Here is a 19223-nt window from a genome sequence, read left to right on the forward strand (position 1 = left end):
CAGTTCAGAAACACACATTGTAGATTAGCTTTCCCGAAGCTGCAAGCGTGGCGTGTCCCAGCTGGGGTGTGTTGCACAGGAGAGGTATTAAAGCAGGATTTTTCCTACCCTGGGCTATCCCCAAGAACCAGGCAGAGCGAGGTCTCCCAGAGCAGTGCCATGGCTTGTTCTGTCCCAGCCCAGAGCACCAAGAAGCCGTCCCTGGGCTGTGACTCTCCCCTGCCACTTTGTGTCCCCAGGCAGGGGTGCAAAGAAGCTGGTGCTCAAGGGCTCTGGGGAAGAGGGGCCTGGCAGCCACAACCGCCTCCAGCCCTCTTGCTGGCAGCGATGCTATCTGGAGCTTGCGAGCGGCGCTGGGAGCAGAGCACAGCTCTCTAGCTGAGGAGAGGTGCCCCACCGCTCTTGGGCACAGGGCATCAAAGGGGAGGGACAGGAACCACTCAGCAAAGCTGCGATAAACGGCTGTTCAGGACATTACTGTGCTCCTTAAGTTAATGAGAAGCAAGCACTGCCAGAAGAAAACATCTCTTATCTGCTTTAGTGCCACAGTGCATCGGCTTCAGCATAAAATTTACAGAGCTTGAAAATGGGGCATAAACATTATGGGTAAATTTGGCAGAAAATGTGACTGACTCTTATCTGGTCATGAATAAATAATTTTCAATTACCAGCCCAGGCGCTGATATTATCCCACACAGGGAACTCCTCTGAAGTTTGTTTTGTGCTCGAACACACACGGCCTTGTAGCATGTGGGTGGCAGGAGGGGACCACTCTCCCTGAGGTGTGGGCTCAGGCACGGGGACATGCTGTGCTGCTCCCCTGCAACGTCCCTTGCAAACCACACTGAGGACAACACAGCAAGTGGCTGTCCCCAGCATTTGCAGGATGCCATTCTGCCCTCCCCTCACCCCCTTTAGCGACGGGTCACATCATCCCAGAGCCAGGCAAGGCAAACTCAGGTGGCTGGAGATGCAGATGCAGCTGCCACCCACTTGTGAGGATAGGATCAGTTTAGCTGTGAAATAAGGTTTCTGACCTCCGAGTTGTTCACTCTGCAGCTAGTCGGTGTAAAATAACGGGCTGCTGTGTGCCAAGCGAGGAAATCTTCTGAGATTTGTGCAGGGCCTGCCACGCTGGGAGCACAGATCCAAGGCAGCACAGCAGCCTGAATGGCAGGAGACCCTGGGCAGGAGGCAACAGAGCCGCTCTGGGTGTGCAGGCGCCTGCAGTACCCCATCAGGCAGCCTTGCTCCAGGCACTTCTGCCAGGGCAGGACTTAATGAGAGCAGACTCCAAAAAAGCAGGGAGAGATACATCCCTCTGACCCCAGGTTGCCACGCTCCAGCAGCTACAGTGGAGGATGAGGGCTCTTAGCTCTCACAAGCCCCACCCTGCTTAAAGTGCCTTCAATTAAAAGGCAGAACTTCATTGATTTCTAATTAAGCCTGTTGTTTCCCTTCCCACACATTCTCCTGTAAACACGCTCGGCTAATAATTAAGTTTACTATTCCTTGACAAGCACAGATGATCTTCCATTCACTCCTCTCTCCTAGGGCGGGAAACCGTTTTCAGTGCAGTGCACATGGGTGGGAATGAAGTCTTCCTCCTGTCAGCCAGGCGCTGTGGCTCCATGAGGCGGGGGAGCTGGGTGCCAGATGAAATAGGGAGGCTCAGGGCTGGAGAGAACAAAACTGGAGGAGTAGTTTTCAAACGCTGAGCTGTGAATAGGAGGAAGGTGAGGGCATCAGCAGGTGAGCAGGGAGGGATGCACAGGGAGATGAAGGGGGCAGAGGGATGGGGCCCTGGGGACACGTTAGGGCTCTCTGCCAAGTGGGCTGCAGCAGGAACTGTGACCAGTAGCTCAAAGTGCTCTGTCTGCGGAGTTGGGAGGGGGATATAAAGGATGCTGCAGGACAGGGGGTCTCTAGGGACCAGCGGTGTTTTCATGATGGGACAGTGCTGCCTGCAGGAAGGGGCTGAAGGGATGGTTTGGCCACAGTCTGTGTCTTCTCACAGAGGGAGAACAAGTTGTGTCTGTATCTGAGCTGGCACCTGTGCCTTGCTGCAGAGCAGTTTTTGAAACACCTGGGGGATGTAGATTTCCAGGGATGTGCCACCTGCCAGAAGGGCACATTGGCATCTCTCTGGGATGCTGAATGCACTTGAATCTACGGCAATGCAGGAAGGGTGGCAGGGTCAGCCCCGTGGACACAACATCCAGGCTGGAGGCCTGGCGTGGGCTGTGTCCCATCTTTCACCAGGGTGGTTTGCTGCCTGGGGGTCACGCTGGCAGGGTCACCCTGGGGACTTGACTACAGACGTTATGGGGAAAGGTAGTGCCTGTTGTATTGTTGGGTACCACGCTGGACTCAGAGCTGTGTCCTGTCTCAGCTCAGTGCTGTGGGTCAAGGACTTTGGGCTGGGATAGCAGGGAGCTGGCGGGGGTACAGGCTGCATCTCCCTCACCTCGGCTGCCCTTCGAGCACAGCCTTCCCCAGAGAAACCACTGTTTCCCCTGTCCTGCTTCACCAGCTCTCCTCCCACGAACCTGCAGCTGCTGGCCTTCTCTCCATGAGGTGGAGCTCAGGCAGAGGGGTGCTGCAAGCACAGCCCTAAAGACCCCCATCTTCCAAAACAGGACGCAGAGAAGAAAAATTAGAGCAGGCACAAATCACTGCTAGCAATTGCCGCACACTGTCTTCATACCTGGTGCTGCTCTTGCTGCTGTGTCTGGTGGCCTGGCCCCCTTCGCCGCTTCCCACCAGTGGCTCCAGGAGAAAAAAAAAAAAAAAAAAAATCCCTCTTTAAGTTTGAATCTTGTGGAAAGGAGCCCAGGGTGTGCTGCCTTTCTTCTGGGGATTGGGACACTCCGGGAGAAGGAAATCTGGGTGTTTGGGGCCTCCTGCACAGTGACTCGTTTCTGTCTTTACCCTTTGAAGGGCAAAGCCCTGTTCCTCACCCCAAATACCCAGCCAGCAGCCAAGCACTGACCCCTTCTCCTCTCCTCCCTACAGGTAAAGTGTGACCAGTACTGGCCGAGCCGGGGTACGGAAACCTATGGGATGATCCAGGTGACCCTGCTGGACACGGTGGAGCTGGCGACCTACACCGTCCGCACCTTTGCACTCTACAAGGTATGGCGCTGGCTGGGCTGTTCCTGCTCCAGGTAATGCAGAGCCACTCCCCAGTGCTGCAGGGTGCTGCACAGCCCACAGGCAGAGGCCGCCGGCTGTGCCTGGCTTGGCCAAGCGTGTGGCTAGTCCACATGTGGGCCATTTCTCACAGCTGGGCTGCAGTAGGAGACTGGCTACAGGTTGTGCATCTGGTCACCACTGGATTTTGGCCAGGATACCTGACGCTTTCCTCTACACATTCAGACCTTGTGGTGGACCCCAGAGCGGGGGTGATGCTTGCCTCTGGAGAGCATACATGCAACAGCTGTCGTCCCGTTAGAGGGACAACATAGGAAGCAGTGAATTTTTAGCACTCCTGTCACTAATGATGCAAATGGAGGGGGCGTGCTGATGTGTATGAGTGCCCTTCTCTCCTGCCTGCTGCATACCTCATTAGTATTTGGAAATCCCTGGGGGCTGTGCTAGCAGCAGCGTGTCACGGCAAAGCAAACAGGCTTTGCAGCGGGCTGCCTCTGTGCGTGACTGAGTCTGGACCATGCTGGCAGAGAGCGCACAGCAGTGTGCAGTGGGGACACACTCACACCCCAGGAGGGCATCTCGCCCCCAGCAGTCACCCAGCCAGTCCTACTGCATTGCTGCGTAGATCACTCAGCCACAAGACAGGAGACAGGAGCAGGGCACTCTCTGCAGACACAGGCTGATCGGCCATTCCAGAGAGACCCATGGTGCAGAGGAGCAGGAAGGGAGCTGGCTGCTGTGGCCCTTCCATGCTCAGTGCCCGTTTTCCCCTGAATGTGCAGTGAATATATGGGTGGTGACCCCATGCTGTGCAGAAGGGAGTCTTTCACCTTCCCTTCAGTCTGCTCTGCTCCCGCAGGGCTGCTTTGCTCTCTCTATCAGCTGGCTTTCCACAGAGCATCTATGTGTACGGAAGCCTTGTAAGAAGCCTACATTTTGCCTCCAAATTTTCAGTGGCAAAAGCCCAATACATACATGATCACACACAGAATTACATGCCTGTTGTTACCCTGCCAGCTGGGTACCTTGTCACCCCATCAGTGGGTTCCAGTCCTAGGATGAGACTGTTCTCACACAAAAAAACTCTTCTTTGTCTTCAACAGAACGGCTCCAGTGAGAAGCGAGAGCTGCGACAGTTCCAGTTCATGGCTTGGCCTGATCACGGGGTACCAGAATACCCCACCCCAATCCTAGCTTTCCTGCGACGGGTCAAGGCCTGTAACCCACCAGATGCTGGGCCCATGGTTGTCCATTGCAGGTAGGACTGTGTGTTTGTGAAGCTGCACCTGGGCACGTGCCTTCTGGCTGCAGGAGCTTTAACCTCTCCAGCTAGAAGTAGAGTCTCCTGTTTCTGTAGGGAAGGTTTCACAGCAGCATAACCTGCACTGCATGCTTGGGCTGGGAACAGGACAGCAACCAGCAGTGGTGATGCAGTGGCGACGTTTGTATTGCTACTGCTCTGTCAGATTAAACAGCGCTGCTGTATGGAGAGCCTCAGAAAACACTTTTTCCTGCAAAACTGCAACTACCATTTAAAAACGAAGTGATCTGTGCCCAGCATAAGTAAGTGGTACCTTTCAGAGGCACATCATTGACAGACACACATGCAGTGACCTCTACAGACATTCGTATGTAGTATTTACAGTAGAACTCTTTCGCAGAGTAGAGAGGCAGCTCTTTAAGCAAAGTATTAGTCTACTAAGGCTCAGCATTTTATCCAGGCAAGATTTATCTACACAGGCCGAGTGGGGACTATTACTGAACAAACCACTCGATCATTGCTGTTCCAGCATACGCCTTACCAGCAGTGTTTAATGCTCTTCTTTCATGCTCTGTTTCAGATGGGAGTGGGGTATAATTAACACACAAACAAGCTGTATTAAAGCCCAGTTAAGGATCTGACTTGCACCATAAATGAGGAAATGTCTAGCTCTCTTTCTCTGCCTGTGTTTACATGTCACAACAGCATGTCTGTTGTTTTCAGTGTGCTCTCAGGGTAAGTGGTTTGGGGATTGCTACCGCCCTTCCAACAGACGTGGAGCGGCATCCAGTGCTTGAGCAAAGGGCTCAGCATAGACATGTGTGACCTCACCTTTCTGCTTTCCCCTCTTGGGCTGGCTGTCCTCGTTTTATGGGTTAGGAAACAGTGACCCAGATTAGGGGACAAGCAGGCTTGAAATTATGGGCTTCACTGGTGCCAGGGCCCAGCCTGGACTTCAGGTCTTCTGACTTCATGCACACATATGCTGTCACTCTCCTGCCTGTTAAAGACATTTCTCCTTCGCTTGTGGAGGTGCGGCCAGCCACTGCAGGGACCAGCGGAGTGACACCATGTCCTTTCTGCTCCATCAGTGAAAGGGGGACAGCAGAAGGGCTGAGTAGTGTCCCACATTCTCCAGTGCCTCTCTCCCTCACTCCTCCTGTCATTTCTCATTTGGGGCTCAGCTCATTAGCCCTCAGTGTGGGGAACCGCCTTTACTCCCCTTTTGTGTGCTGTAGGTCCGGGTGCTCTCTTAAGCAAGAGCAGAGCTTGCGTGGCATCTGTAGGAGACAGTGTCATCTCGGGCCACGTGCTTTGTTCCCGCAGTGCCGGTGTGGGCCGAACTGGTTGCTTCATTGTCATTGATGCCATGCTGGAGCGGATGAAGCATGAGAAGACCGTGGACATCTACGGCCACGTGACGTGCATGCGCTCTCAGCGCAACTACATGGTGCAGACAGAGGACCAGTACATCTTCATCCACGAGGCCTTGCTGGAGGCAGCCACATGTGGCAATACCGAGGTGCCTGCACGCAACCTCTTTGCTCACATCCAGAAGCTGACCCAGGTGCCACCAGGCGAGAGCGTTACTGCAATGGAGCTGGAATTCAAGGTTGGTGGCAAAGCCCAAGCACCTTCCTTCCCCGGCACCCTGTTTCTGCCCACACAGCCCCAGCGGGCTGCTCGTCCAGGGGTTGGGAGAGGAGAGCCGTGGATCGTTACAGACAGTTATTCTTTTGTGTGTTTCTAAACCAGGTAGGCAGTGATTTAAAATACATCTGCATTGTAAAGTTTGTGTCGGCCATGGTCCCCCCTGGATTGGCAGCTTCTGGGGAGGATATAAAAGGCAGATGGATGCGCAGTTCTCAGCAGCACGTTCTGCTCTAGGTTCACTGTGCAGCGGGAGCTGCATCTGAAATCAGATGCAGATCGTGTTAGTGATAATTGATGTTACTGTGAACAACTTGTCTGGAAACGGCTCCAATTTAAATATGTGAGACGTTTATAGTCTCATCTCTTCAATGCTGAGCTCTGTTATCTTTTAACCACCTCGACACCAAGCCTCGGTGTCTAGAATTGGTGAAGGCAGTGTTTTAAGGCACACTGTTTTTAAGAAGCCAAGCCTACATTTTACTATCTGTATCTGTGAATGCCAACTGCAGATATTTATTACAGCCTTGGAGATGGAAGTGAGCTCTGGTAAGCGCCCATATTCTCGGATGAGGTGCATTAGTCCAGTGAACTCATGCAGGGGAATATAGCTCATGCAGGGAGGCAGCAGACCTTGCAGGCTGTGAAATGAACTGCAGCAATACAGCTTCACCCTGGGGATTCCCTCCAAGTGACAAAGGAGCAGGAGAGGCAAAATATTGACTTTCTGTGTAAACTGGGAATAGCTGAGCAGCTCTGTCCTGTGGTTACCAGAGTTGCTGGTGTCCTGGGCTTGGGACAGTAGAACATGCTGCATTAGTATCTCATGGTGACACCTGCCCTGAGAAACCCCTCAAGAGAGCCACAGAATTAGACTCAACTCTAGCAACTCTGTTGTGACAAAGACAGAAATTTGATGCTTCTCCAAGGGTCTCTAGAACAGTAATAAAATTTGTCCCTCTTGGTGCCCTGGCAGTGTCCACTGCATGGGAAACCATGGGGAGCAGATTATGGGAGGGCCTCACGTGGCTGCATCACTCCCCAAAGAGCAACCCTGTCCTTCTGCAGGGAGCCTCTGCCAAGGACCAGCGGCCACTGTGATGGGTTGACCCTGGCTGGTTGCCAGGTGCCCACCAAAGCCGTTCTATCACTCCCCCTCCTCAGCTGGACAGGGGAGAGAAAATATAACAAAGAGCTTGTGGGTCGAGATAAGGACAGGAGAGATATCACTTATGACTTACCGTCACGGGCAAAACAGACTCAACTTGGGGAAATTAACTCACTTTATTACAAATCAACCAGAGTAGGGTAATGAGAAAAAAACCGAATCTCAGAACACCTTCCCTCCACCCCTCCCTTCTTCCCGGGCACAACTTCACTCCCGGCTTCTCTACCAACCCCCCCCAGCGGCACAGGGGGAACGGGGATGGGGTTTACGGTCAGTTCATCACACGTTGTTTTCTGCCGCTTCATCCTCCTCAGGGGGAGGACTCATCACACTCTTCCCTGCTCCAACGTGGGGTCCCACCCACGGGAGACAGTCCTCCACGAACTTCTCCAACGTGGGCCCTTCCCACGGGCTGCAGTTCTTCACGAACTGCTCCAGCATGGGTCCTTTCCACGGTGTGCAGTCCTTCAGGAGCACACTGCTCCAGTGTGGGTCCCCCACGGGGTCACAAGTCCTGCCAGAAAACCTGCTCCGTGGGCTCCTCTCTCCACAGATCCGCAGGTCCTGCCAGGAACCTGCTCCAGCGCAGGGTTCCCACGGGGTCACAGCCTCCTTCGGGAAACCCACCTGCTCCGGCGTGGGGTCCTCCCCGGGCTACAGGTGGATATCTGCTCCACCGTGGACCTCCATGGACTGCAGGGGGACAGCCTGCCTCACCATGGTCTTCCCCACGGGCTGCAGGGGAATCTCTGCTCCGGCGCCTGGAGCATCTCCTCCCCCTCCTTCTGCACTGACCTTGGTGTCCGCAGAGTTGTTTCTCTTACATGTTCTCACTCCTCTCTCCGGCTGCCGAATCTGCCTGTCCCAACTTTTTTCCTTCTTAAAAATGTTATCACAGAGGCGTTACTGCTATCGCTGATTGGCTCGGCCTTGGCCGGCAGCAGGTCCATCTTAGAGCCGGCTGGTATTGGCTCTCTCTCGAACACAGGGGAAACTTCCAGCAACTTCTTACAGAAGCCACCCCTGTAACCCCCCCCCGCTACCAAAACCTTGCCAGCAAAACCAATACAGCCACACACAGAGAGAAGGGTGGCTCTGAAGGTGCTGGAGAGAGTCTGTTGGGGAAGGAAAAAAAAAAAGGAATAAAAGAGAAAGCTAGGGGGAAAAAAAAAAAAAAGAGGAACTTCTGTTTGCATGTCTCTGCTAGCAGATCGAAGTAACACATTTACCATGACTCCAGTTTACAGAGCTCAAAGAGAACCATAAAATGTCTTACAGTAACCCAGAATAGATCTTCTTTACCTAAAACTGTCACAATTCTCATATTTTTCTTGGGTTTCTTCTGGGGTGAGAAGTAAATAGCAAGACATTGTTGGAAGATGGAAAGCTTTCCTTCCGTGATACCACCAAGTGTGTGTCCCTGGTTCAGCGAGGTACAAAGCTTCATGTCCTGGCCCTTTGTGGGTCAGAGAGCTGCTGTGGGTCTCCACTATGTGTGGCTTCGAGGCTGCACCAGTGAGTCAGTGCAGGCTCTCCTCCCCCTGCTGTCACCTACAGCTGCGCACCGAAAGCCAGCAGCAAGGCTGAGCCGTACCTAGGTGTGCAATGCCACAGGAGAGGGGCCAACGCAGTACTGAAAACCAGACTGATTACTGGGAAATAGAGCAGCTGGGTGCAGCCTCCTCCTAACATGGTGGCAGAGCCCTTCATCTGGTCCGGAAAGGCCTGGTCCCCAGCGGCTGTCCCTCAGTCAGAGGAGGGAGTGTGGTTGCATGCCCAGAGGGACTCCTGCCTGCCTTGCTGCCCGGGTCCTGATTTTGCCCCCAGACTACTGCATCCCCAGCAGGAGTCTGACATGTCTCCTCCTCTTTCAGCTGCTGGCCAACTCTAAAGCACATACCTCACGTTTCATCAGTGCCAACCTCCCGTGCAACAAATTCAAGAACCGCCTCGTGAACATCATGCCATACGAGCTGACGAGAGTCTGCCTGCAGCCCATCCGGGGTGTTGAGGGTTCTGATTACATCAATGCCAGCTTCATAGATGGGTACAGGTAAGTAAGGGTCACTTTAGGTCCCTGGGCCAGCCTGTCCTGCCTGCTTGGAAACCTGGGCACAGCTGCCTTCTCCTCTTTCCCAAGGACTGGTGCTGGCTGCCTAGAGGTGGGCTGGGGATTACTTTGTTGCATTTTATCTATTTCCATCTTCTCAGACGCTCCAGCGCATATAGTTACAGTATGTGAAGGCTGCTAGCGAGTGAGCGTTGCCAGGCTGGCTTGTATTGCTGTAGACGTGCCCATGTGGCTGGGGTGGGAGGCTGTGCTGCCTCCTGTGGAGGTTTATAGGATCTTCTGGTAGGCATCCCTTGGCATGTGTTTTATATCTGCAGCATCTAACGCAAACCTGCCCCCCCTCACTAGCTGTAGCAACCAGAGGTAGAAGTATGCTTGCAATGCATGGCTGAGCCAGGCAGCAGCCCAAGGCTCACTATCCCTTACCTTGATTTTGGGGGGAGTCTGTGGATCCTCAGGCAAGGCTGGTGCTGAATGCTGAAGAGCCCATCACTGGGTTCTGCTCCCCAGGATACCTTTTAGAAAGCACAAATTGAGATCTAGTGGGGCAATAATACTTATGGTTTCTGTTTCTAACTGCTGGCATCGCATTCTCAGATGCAAAGTGCCAGGAGAGGAGAACGCAGGGAAACAGCCCAGTGGCCACATCTTCCCAGCCAATCCCCAGACAATAATCCAGACCAAATCCCAACGACACACATACAAGTCTCATTCCTGTCGTCTCTCTGTGCACCATCGCAGTAGGGTCACCCAGCGCAGGACTGGGGGATACAACGATGGATGTAGCACGGTCGCCCTCCAGCTTGGCTCTGCCCAAACGCTTCTTATGGGCTAGTGACCTCCCAGGAGCAACAGGCCACTGCCAAAGGGAACGGATGTTAGTGCAGCCAGGCCAGCAGCTCTGTGCCTCCATCCCTGCTCCAGCAGCTGAGCCCAGGAAGGGTTCCTGGGGGGAGGGCTACGTGGAGGCAAGAGTAGGCAAGGAGCAGAAGGGGACCAACCCTGGGAGCATCCCAACACAGCAAAACTGCAGTGACCAGGCTCCCCCAGGGTGGCACAAAGTAATAGCGAAGGATGAGGGGGCTGGAGAAAAGCTGTCGTGGAGCAGCCTCCGCTCCCTCCTGCCTGTGTGGCTCCGAGCCGTCCAGCACTGCGTCATTAACGTGGCCACCTGCCTGCGCGCCCACCCGGGCAGCCCCGTGTCTGACAGGCGGGCTGCAGCCACTGTGTCCTGGCTCCAGAGCTGGTTAAGAGCGGTGCTGGTTTTGCCCCTTGATGATGCTACGGAGGGAGGTCTGCCAGCACGGCAGGTGGTACCATCTCATGTGCTACCTACCCCATCCCCAAAGAGCACTGTTATCTCTTCCCGTCCTTCCCTTTGAACCGAGCAATCTTCTCAGTATTATCTAAAGAGATCAGTTGGCCCGAGGTCCTGCAGACATCACTGATGCGGCATCTTTATTAGCTCTTTTGTTTCGTTCTGCACCCCCACTCCCTGCTTTTTATGATGTCTTATAAATCCACCTTGAAGCAGCCCCTGTCTTCATCCTGCACATTACAGCTGTCCTGCAGCATGTTCATTAATTTTTAGCACCAGCGGAGAGATGAAATGCTGGGCGGGAGGATGCGGCCCCTCGTCCCGCGGGCTCCGGCGCCCCGCCGTGGTGAAGCGAGACCGTGTCTCTGCCGCCCGTGCGGCACCAGACCCATCTCTCGCAGGCGGCGTGGCGTGGCGAGGCGGGCCAGGCTGGGCGCCCGGCAAGCCAAAGAACCAGCACGCCGGAGCTGGCCCTTCTCGGCGTCCAAGGCTCTCAGTGCAGCAGCGCTGGGGACAAGCAGCAGCAAGAGGCTGGGCTGGGGACAGTGTCACCCGAGCAAGGACTAGCAGCCTTTCTGGATCCTGCACCTTGTGGTGCTCGCTGCATCTGTGGGGAGCACTTAGAAGACATGCTGGGCGGGCTCGTCCCTCCCCCAGAGTCCATGGCTAGTCCTAGAGACCTGTTTTCTGCAGCTGCATTGTCAGCCGTGCTCCGTGCCGCACAGGGCCCCTGCCTCCAGCTCTCCAGGCCCACCAGCCCCCAGGAGCAGCTGCTGCCTGTCTCCCAGGAGCTGGTCTGAGCACCGTTATGTTTGTCACAGGCAGCAGAAGGCCTACATCGCCACGCAGGGACCGCTGGCCGAGACCACGGAGGATTTCTGGCGGATGCTCTGGGAGCACAACTCGACCATCGTGGTGATGTTGACAAAGCTGCGTGAGATGGGCCGGGTACGAATCCTGCCGGGGGGAGAAAGGGGCTGTGTGGCTGCTGTCTGTGGGCATGACCTCTCAGCTCACCCTCGTCTGTCCCCAGCACCAGCCACTCTGGGCCAGCCTCCCACTGGCGTGTCCTGTGGCTGACCCTGTGGCCCCACAGCTACATATGGTCCCAGGGAGCGGGAGGGAGGAGCAGCAGCTTGTCGGTGTTAACGTCTTACCACGTTCCTCATCCACAGGAGAAGTGCCACCAGTACTGGCCTGCGGAGCGCTCTGCCCGGTACCAGTACTTCGTGGTGGACCCCATGGCAGAGTACAACATGCCACAGTACATCCTCCGGGAGTTCAAGGTGACGGATGCCAGGGTGAGTGCAGCTGCCGGCTCCCCAGCTCAGCCTGCCTCCTGTGCCTCTGTCGTGCCCAGGCCAGCGAAGGGAGCATGCAGAAGCTCCTGGAGGAACTGGAAAGCAAGGTGCTCCTTTGCACTGCAGGCAGAAAGGGCTGCTGCCCCCCACCTGCTGCTCCTCTCACTACAAGTTCCTTCCTTGCCAGCTGTGGCAGCCCCAGTGAGCAGCTCAGGGATCCGTATCGGCGTCAGACCCTGCCTTGCCTGTGCTGCATACTTGGGCAAGCATTTAACACAGGCTCCCCTGCACCTGGAGTCTCTGTGAGCAGCATCTGACTGGGCGCAGGACCCAGTGTGACAGTGAACGTGATGCTGGAGTGGAGCTGGGTCCCAAACAGGACCAGGGCACTGACCTGACAGACCCTGCAGGGGCCCAAAGCCCTGCTCAGCTCAGCTGCCCTGGGCTGAACATGGGAGAGCACAGGCAGGCCCCAAACACTCAGCGAAAGATGTGCCTGGCCTCATCCGTGGCCTGTGCACCCTCTCGCCTGGCTTGGGCCAGGCGGTCTGAGATCAGGTCAGCAGCACCAGTGCTGAGGGGAGCGAGATCAGCCCCTCACCCACGGTTCACATCTAACACCCCTGTCCCCACAGGATGGCCAGTCACGGACCATCCGCCAGTTCCAGTTCACAGACTGGCCTGAGCAGGGCGTGCCAAAGACAGGAGAGGGCTTCATCGACTTCATCGGACAGGTGCACAAGACCAAGGAGCAGTTCGGGCAGGATGGGCCCATCACGGTGCACTGCAGGTGAGTGGGGACAGATCAGCACCCACCTCTGCCTTCATCAGCCCTCGGAGATGTCCGCTACCTCACTTACCCTGGCAGCTGCCAGCTCCCCGGCGCTTGGTGCCCCTCCTGCGTACCACTGGCAAGAGGCAAGTAGGGTACGAGGAGGCGGTAATATCCATGGGTGCCATCAGCAGCCTTTCTGCCAGGTGACTAGATTAAGCCAGTGCCCTGGTGGTACTGATTTGTAGCTTCTTGGAAGAGCCCTTGGGCAGGGCAGGGTGTCACGGCAGCTTGGCGCAGAGGCAAGGCAGAATTGGTGGGCCCCATGGGGCTGAGAGGGCACCTCTGGCTGGCAATGCCCCTGTGGCCTCTCCTGGCTCCATTGAGCATGTCCCCATGCTCCATGAGCTTGCACTGCTCCTAGGAGCTCTGCAGAGCCTCCCTCGCTGGGGCTGGCGGATCTCTAACTACACCTCTTGCTCCCTCCGCGCAGCGCTGGGGTCGGGCGCACAGGTGTGTTCATCACGCTCAGCATCGTGCTGGAGAGGATGCGCTACGAGGGGGTGGTGGACATGTTTCAGACGGTGAAGACCTTGCGGACGCAGCGGCCAGCCATGGTGCAGACAGAGGTGAGTGACCTCTCCTCCCCGGGGCGGTGGGAGATCTGTGGGAGATCTGTGGGAGAAGGGAGTGGAGCTGATGTCTCTGGATGTTGAACCCTGCTGCCCGACGTCCTTGCGTCCCCACTTCTCACGTTTCCCGCCTTGCTGTCTTGCAGGACCAGTACCAGCTGTGCTACAGAGCGGCACTGGAGTATCTCGGCAGCTTCGACCACTATGCAACGTAACTAGTGCTTTCCTCCAGTCGCGGTGGGGATGTCTAGGAGTGGAGACGGGTCCCTCTGAGCCAGAGCCGCCCATTCCTCGGTCCTTCTGTACAGATGGAGGTGCTGCCCAGGCAGGAGACCTCCACGCCAACCAGTTCTGACCACGGCATTTAGGAACTTCGCCCCAGCGCCAAACGAGGGAATCCGACTCCAAAAGCATTTCCAGTCTCTGGCTGAATTTCTGCTCATGTGCATCTCTCGCCCTCTCTCACGCGACTGCATTTCACAGCGAGGCTTTAGGTGGGTGGAATGGGATCTTTTTTTTAAACATGTAAAATAGTTACTAGTGGTTTTTATAATCTCCTCTCTTTTATTTTTTATTTTTTGCAAGTCTTAATGTTTTGCCCAGGCAGAACTGGACCCGCCAAACCTTTGGGAGTTGGGTTGGTTTTTTTTTTAATTTCCTTTTGCTTTTACATTTTTTACTGCCCTGTGTTTATTTCAGCCCAGTCACTGCTGGTTCTGCCCATTTTAGTGCAGCTTCCTTGGTAATTTGCAGCAGCTGGCTTGTGGTTCCTGCCCGGCTCCATTCCCTGTAGGCTGCTTTTTAATCCTCTGTAGAATATGAAATTTCATGGAACTGGACCTAAGCTACCAATTATTTTTTTAGCCTTCCGTCCCGCCCCCCTTCCTCCCCCCCCCACTTATTTCCTGAGTAGGTTTGGGTTTGGGAGGGCATGTGGGGTCACCGGAGAAGCGGTCCCCTTTGTCAGCTGGAAACCATTCAGTCCTATTACAATGCGTGTTAAACCAATCCAGTGACCGTGTGTATTGGCAGATCCCGATATGACGTGAGTTGTCGTTGCCTTGTTTGTGAGAGACCCGAAATGCCGGGCTCCGGGCTTTGGAGCCTCTCTTTGTGTGTCTCGCTGGGAAGGGGGCAGGAGAAGCGAGTGGGTCCCATGCTTCCCCGAGGAGGGGATGGAAAGAGCAAGACACGGCCCTTTTTGTTAATCCCGCGGTTCTGTGCGTGCAAGCGCCATTCTGTCACCTCTCACCAGTGAAGTGCATCAGAGCATTTACAAAGGCAAGGAGCACAAGCCCAGCCGTCCCCAGAGCGGAGCCGGGCTGGCTCTCTTTGGAAAGCAGGGTACTGCAGGGAAGGGGAGGGGAGTACACATGGCTTCAGAGGTTGGGTGTATCTATAATTTCTGCTATCCTGCAAATGTTAAAAGTCACTAGAATATTGTACTTTCCGCTACTTCAGGACGTTCTAATGAACCAATGTGGCAAGACTACTGGACTTAATTTAATGGTACTATATATTAATACTCCTTATTATATCACGCTTGCACTAAAGACAGGGAGTAAGCAGCCCTCTTTCGAGTGCATTGAGTTATGAATAAAGGTGGTGGAAGGGTATCTAATTGTATTATCACATGTATTCCGAATGTTAAGAATCCAAGCTACGTTGAAATCAGCAATCCAGGGTTGGTAATGTTGGAGGACACATTCATTTTTACCTTGTGGATGCATAGTGCTGTAGGGGTCACTGTTGTATACAGTCTGTTTTCTATTTGTTAATAAAAAAAAAAAAATCTACAGCATCATTGCATAATTCTTGATGTTAATAAATTTGAATAATCGGGTTTCATACAAGCTGGCTTTGCTGTCTGTTTCTTCAGCAATAAGCAGAGGCCATAGAGTCCCTTGGAGATGGACATGCTCCCCAGCCTGTGGCCAGACAAGTCCTTTCCCATGGGCCCATCCCAGCCATGAGCGCCCCACACTTCCCACAGGGACCCTGTGCCAGCAGGGAGCTCGGACACCTTCTGTGACAGCCCCCTTTGCGCATGCATGTGCTCGCCTCCTGCCCACCTGCAGCCATACCGGGGTACACCGAGAGTCCTCGGTCCTTGGCACCTCCAGAAACAGCTCCTGCCAAGCCTGTCTTTGCAGCCATGGCCCTCTCCGGATCCCCTCCCCTTCCCAAAGGACGGATCATTCCCAGCAGGAAGAAGCCAGTAGCCACTTTCTGCCCAGGCCATGCTCTGCACAAGCTGTCGCCGTGGGGGCTGGGGCCTGAGACCTGCCCTCCCCACCTGCTCTAGTGCCAGTGATTAAATCCTCAGAGGACCCCAGGATGCAGCAGGATGCAGTCCTGGGGTGATGCTGAGCTTTGCTAGAAGCATGTTTACCCGCACCCCCTTCCCTGCCAGCGTGCAGGCTGGAGGACCAGGCTGGGCTTTGTTTGTGGGTTTGCAGGAAAGAGAGGGGTCGGTGGCAGTGGATTTGGTGGCAGTATCTGTCCTGGATGAGGCTGAGACGTTGCCAGCCTCCTGGGACACTGCAGTAAAGCTGTTCTGCGGCACTGAGCACAGTTGTGTATGCAAAGTTACTGCTCAGCAGTAAAACCATCGCCTGGCGCCTAACTGCAGAGCAGCACCCGAGTATGTTCAGGTGTGAAACCCCCGCCAAGGCATGCGGCTGTGCCCGCTCTGCGTGGGCCGGCCAGCCTCAGCCCTGCCTACGTGTGAACTGCAAACCCCCGGGTCAGTGCTGGCTCCTAGAGAGAGCAGCACCTGCAAACAGCACGAGCGTGAAAGGGAAAGGCCAGTGTAGTAAAGGGCAGAACTACGCGGGCCAGGGCCCCATGGCCTGTCCATCCTTCCTGAGGAAGCCAAATCTGCCCTGGCCAGCATGTGCTCCCACCATGGGTGGGAGTGTGCGGCAGACAGCCTGATGAGCTTTTCCCCAACGTGACTATGGGCACCTTCTTACCGACTCCTCGCTGACTTTGCTGGAGCTCACCCACACCCACACGGGGCGTTTCCTCCCAGGCCAGACCGGCACCTGAGCAGGTACCAGATGCAAAATGGTGTTTCCCCCTCACCCGGCTGGTTCCTACCCCAGTGCTTCACCCCTGGGGTGACCTGAGGCTGGTGGAGCCTTTCTCTGGCTCTGCTGTTGGGCAGCCCTACTCGATGCAAATCCAAGGTTGAAGCGAGCTCCTGCCCTTGCGAGGCAGCACACTTGCACAGACGCGTGCACGCATGCACGTGCCAGGACCGCTGGCATCAGGATGCTTCGCATCGCTGCCAGGGCCCAGGATGGCAAGGCCACGCGGCCAAGCATGCACCTGCTCGTACGCAGGTGCGTTTGGGGAGGAAGGACGCCGTGCTAGCCATTGCACTTTAGGAAGCCAGCCAGCTGGGAAGCGGGCAGCGAGCACCTGCCTGCGCTGCAGCAAGAATGCTTTGGCTGTGCCGGTGACGAAGCTGCACCACATGGATGTGCCGCTCACTGAGCACTCACCAGGCACTGCCACGTGCACAGCACAAACCTCTAGCCTATGTGTGGCTTCAGATGCAGTGATCTGCTCTCACCGAAAACAGCAGTTGCCAGAATACTTGTACATAAGCACAAGCACAAGCACGTAGTGCATGTACCTTCTTTCCCCTTGTCCGAGAACACTTGGGGCTTCCCTCCCCATTTGATGTCGTGTTCTTAGCCCAAACCCTTTACAACCGACCCAGGGAAAACGCAAGGGAACAAACACTCCCCACTGACTGCCTCTGTGGGCTCCACTTCTCTGCCTGCCACATGTAAGGCACAGAGTGACCCTTTCGGGTGCCCAGTGAGCTTACCTACAGGCTGGGTAGACAGGAGGAGGGAGAGGAGAGAGAGAGAACAACCGGCTCAGCACGGACCACGCCAGGAATAACACGGCCAAGCCCGGGCCTCTGCAGCAAGGTTACTGCTGGGTGGACACTCTGCAGGTACTTATATTGTGGAGGTGAAGCCATGTGGCTGAAGCCCCGTGCTGGCCTCACAGGGCTAAGAAAGGCTCAGTGTGCAGAGAAGGGCCAGGAGGCCCCCAAAGTGTGAGGAAGTGCCGCCTTGGCAAGGGGATGGGCCCCAAGGGGACAGCCAGGTCAGAGAGCAGCAAAGGCAGCTGCTGCCTGTGGGGGAAGTCCCACTGCCCTGGCCTCCTCACACAGACAACGCGGCTTCAAAGGGGATGGAGGCCTATCAGTTTAAAAGTGCTTATTCTTTTTTTTCCCTTTATAGCTGCATATCTCACAAAATAAAAGTGGAAAAACAAACAAAAAAAAGGCTAACCACATACAGTGGGCAGACAGGGATGCTAACCCAGTCTGCCTTTGGAGCCAGCACCGTGGCTTGTGCCATGCTCCAGCCAGAGCAACGCTGCCTCTTCCTGTGCCGCAGCTGCAGTGCTCAGCTTTCCCTGGCCAGAAAGGATTAATCCTAGCTGGCAGGTTTTTGCCCCATATTCTTTGCTATCAGGTTGAGACTTCTCCCTCCCTCTGGTATCAGCCTGGCTTCATGGTGTCACACCGTGCTCCAGCTCTGATGGGAATGGTCCCGAGATGGTGCCCAAAAGGCAGTGTTTGGCCTCTTTCTTTTGGAGCTTCTCTGACAGACCAACCATATTCACACTGAGCAACCGAGCTGGGTAGTTACTGCTGGCTTTTTTTTGTCCCCCCCCCCCCCCCCCCCCCCCCCCCGTGAAAATTTTCCATTCCTTAATTGTACCAGGTAGCCCTAATGCAGCTTCAGGTAAGCAGCTTTGTAAAGGGCACCGTTTGGCAGGTGGGACAGCAGCTAATCAAAGGTGAATTCCTGGGTGCTGAGGTACTCTTCTGCCTTTTTATTTTCATTTTTTAAAATTCATTCCATTGATACCTGTAGCAGGAGAGCTGTGTAGGCCCTCCCTAGGCTTGGCTTGCCTCCTAGTGATGGTAAATCATAGGATCATAGAATGGTTTGGGTTGGAAGGAACCTTTAAAGATCATCTAGTCCAAATAACATCCTGCCCAAGCACTTGCCCTTTGGGATTCCATTACTTTATATTTTGTTTTTCAAGGGCAAAATAGTTGTTAAATAAGGAAAAGAACCAGCTGCACCACTGAACAAATCTGAGCTTACTCTGCGCAGTAGCTTGGCAACTCCTTCCCCCACAGCCCTGGCATTTCTTGTTCTCAGCAGTGTTGCCATTTTCATTTGTAAAGTTTCCCAGTTAAGAGTAAATTTTTTTTTCTTTTTCGCCTGTTCTGACCTGGTTCATTTCCGAGAGCACGAGAAATTCTGATCCTTCCAATTAAAAGCTCATTGTTGCCCTTTTGCCAGTTCTAATAAGTAATCTCAGTCCACAGTAGCAATTATGTCATCAAACATTCCTGCCTACACATTTCGGCTCATGGCAACATTTTACCACTTGTCATCATAAAAAGACTGGCTCACGTCTCCTGATAGGAGAAAGCTGGTCTTTCTTGACTAACAGATAGCAAGTGCAGCTGCCAGGCCACCAGAAAGGCCAGGAATGCAGAGTTTGTCTCAAAACCATTACCTGACAGTTGTCTGTGTTGGTACCTCCATCTGTAGGAGGCCGAGTGTTGTGCCTGCTGTGATTTTAATCCACTTTGGGGTTCTGGTCCATATACATGGCAATTTGGAGTCTGAGCAGGTCAAAGAGGAAGCAAACCACAGAAAAATCTGTGTTGGAGCGGTGTTTTGGTAAGACCTTCTGGGCTGCTGTGTGCCTACAGCACGACACGGAAGGAAATGCGTATCAGGAGAAACATACAGTGAAATTAAGGTTTAATTTAGGCACGAGGGACGGAGTGTTGTCTCTGAGGATGGCTAGGAGCTCTTTTGGGTGGGTTGTGCTTACTTCCAAGG

At 54.6% G+C, this 19223-nt stretch overlaps 1 protein-coding gene across 24 annotated transcripts in view; it reads left to right on the forward strand.

Moving 5' to 3' along the window:
• PTPRF (protein tyrosine phosphatase receptor type F) overlaps positions 1-15176 on the forward strand; it is a 395117-nt gene extending 379941 nt beyond the window's left edge. For all 24 annotated transcript variants that reach the window (XM_030032473.2, XM_030032481.2, XM_030032476.2 and 21 more), the window contains 9 exons: positions 3016-3135; positions 4257-4411; positions 5741-6026; positions 9107-9285; positions 11443-11569; positions 11797-11922; positions 12558-12712; positions 13188-13323; positions 13473-15176. In XM_030032473.2, the coding sequence (XP_029888333.1) occupies positions 3016-3135; positions 4257-4411; positions 5741-6026; positions 9107-9285; positions 11443-11569; positions 11797-11922; positions 12558-12712; positions 13188-13323; positions 13473-13541 (1353 nt within the window). In that variant the 3' untranslated portion in view covers positions 13542-15176. The remainder of the gene's footprint in view (positions 1-3015; positions 3136-4256; positions 4412-5740; positions 6027-9106; positions 9286-11442; positions 11570-11796; positions 11923-12557; positions 12713-13187; positions 13324-13472) is intronic.
• The last annotated feature ends 4047 nt before the right edge of the window (positions 15177-19223 follow it).

This window comes from Aquila chrysaetos, chromosome 12, assembly GCF_900496995.4.
Source record: "Aquila chrysaetos chrysaetos chromosome 12, bAquChr1.4, whole genome shotgun sequence".
Taxonomy (NCBI): Eukaryota; Metazoa; Chordata; class Aves; order Accipitriformes; family Accipitridae; genus Aquila; species Aquila chrysaetos.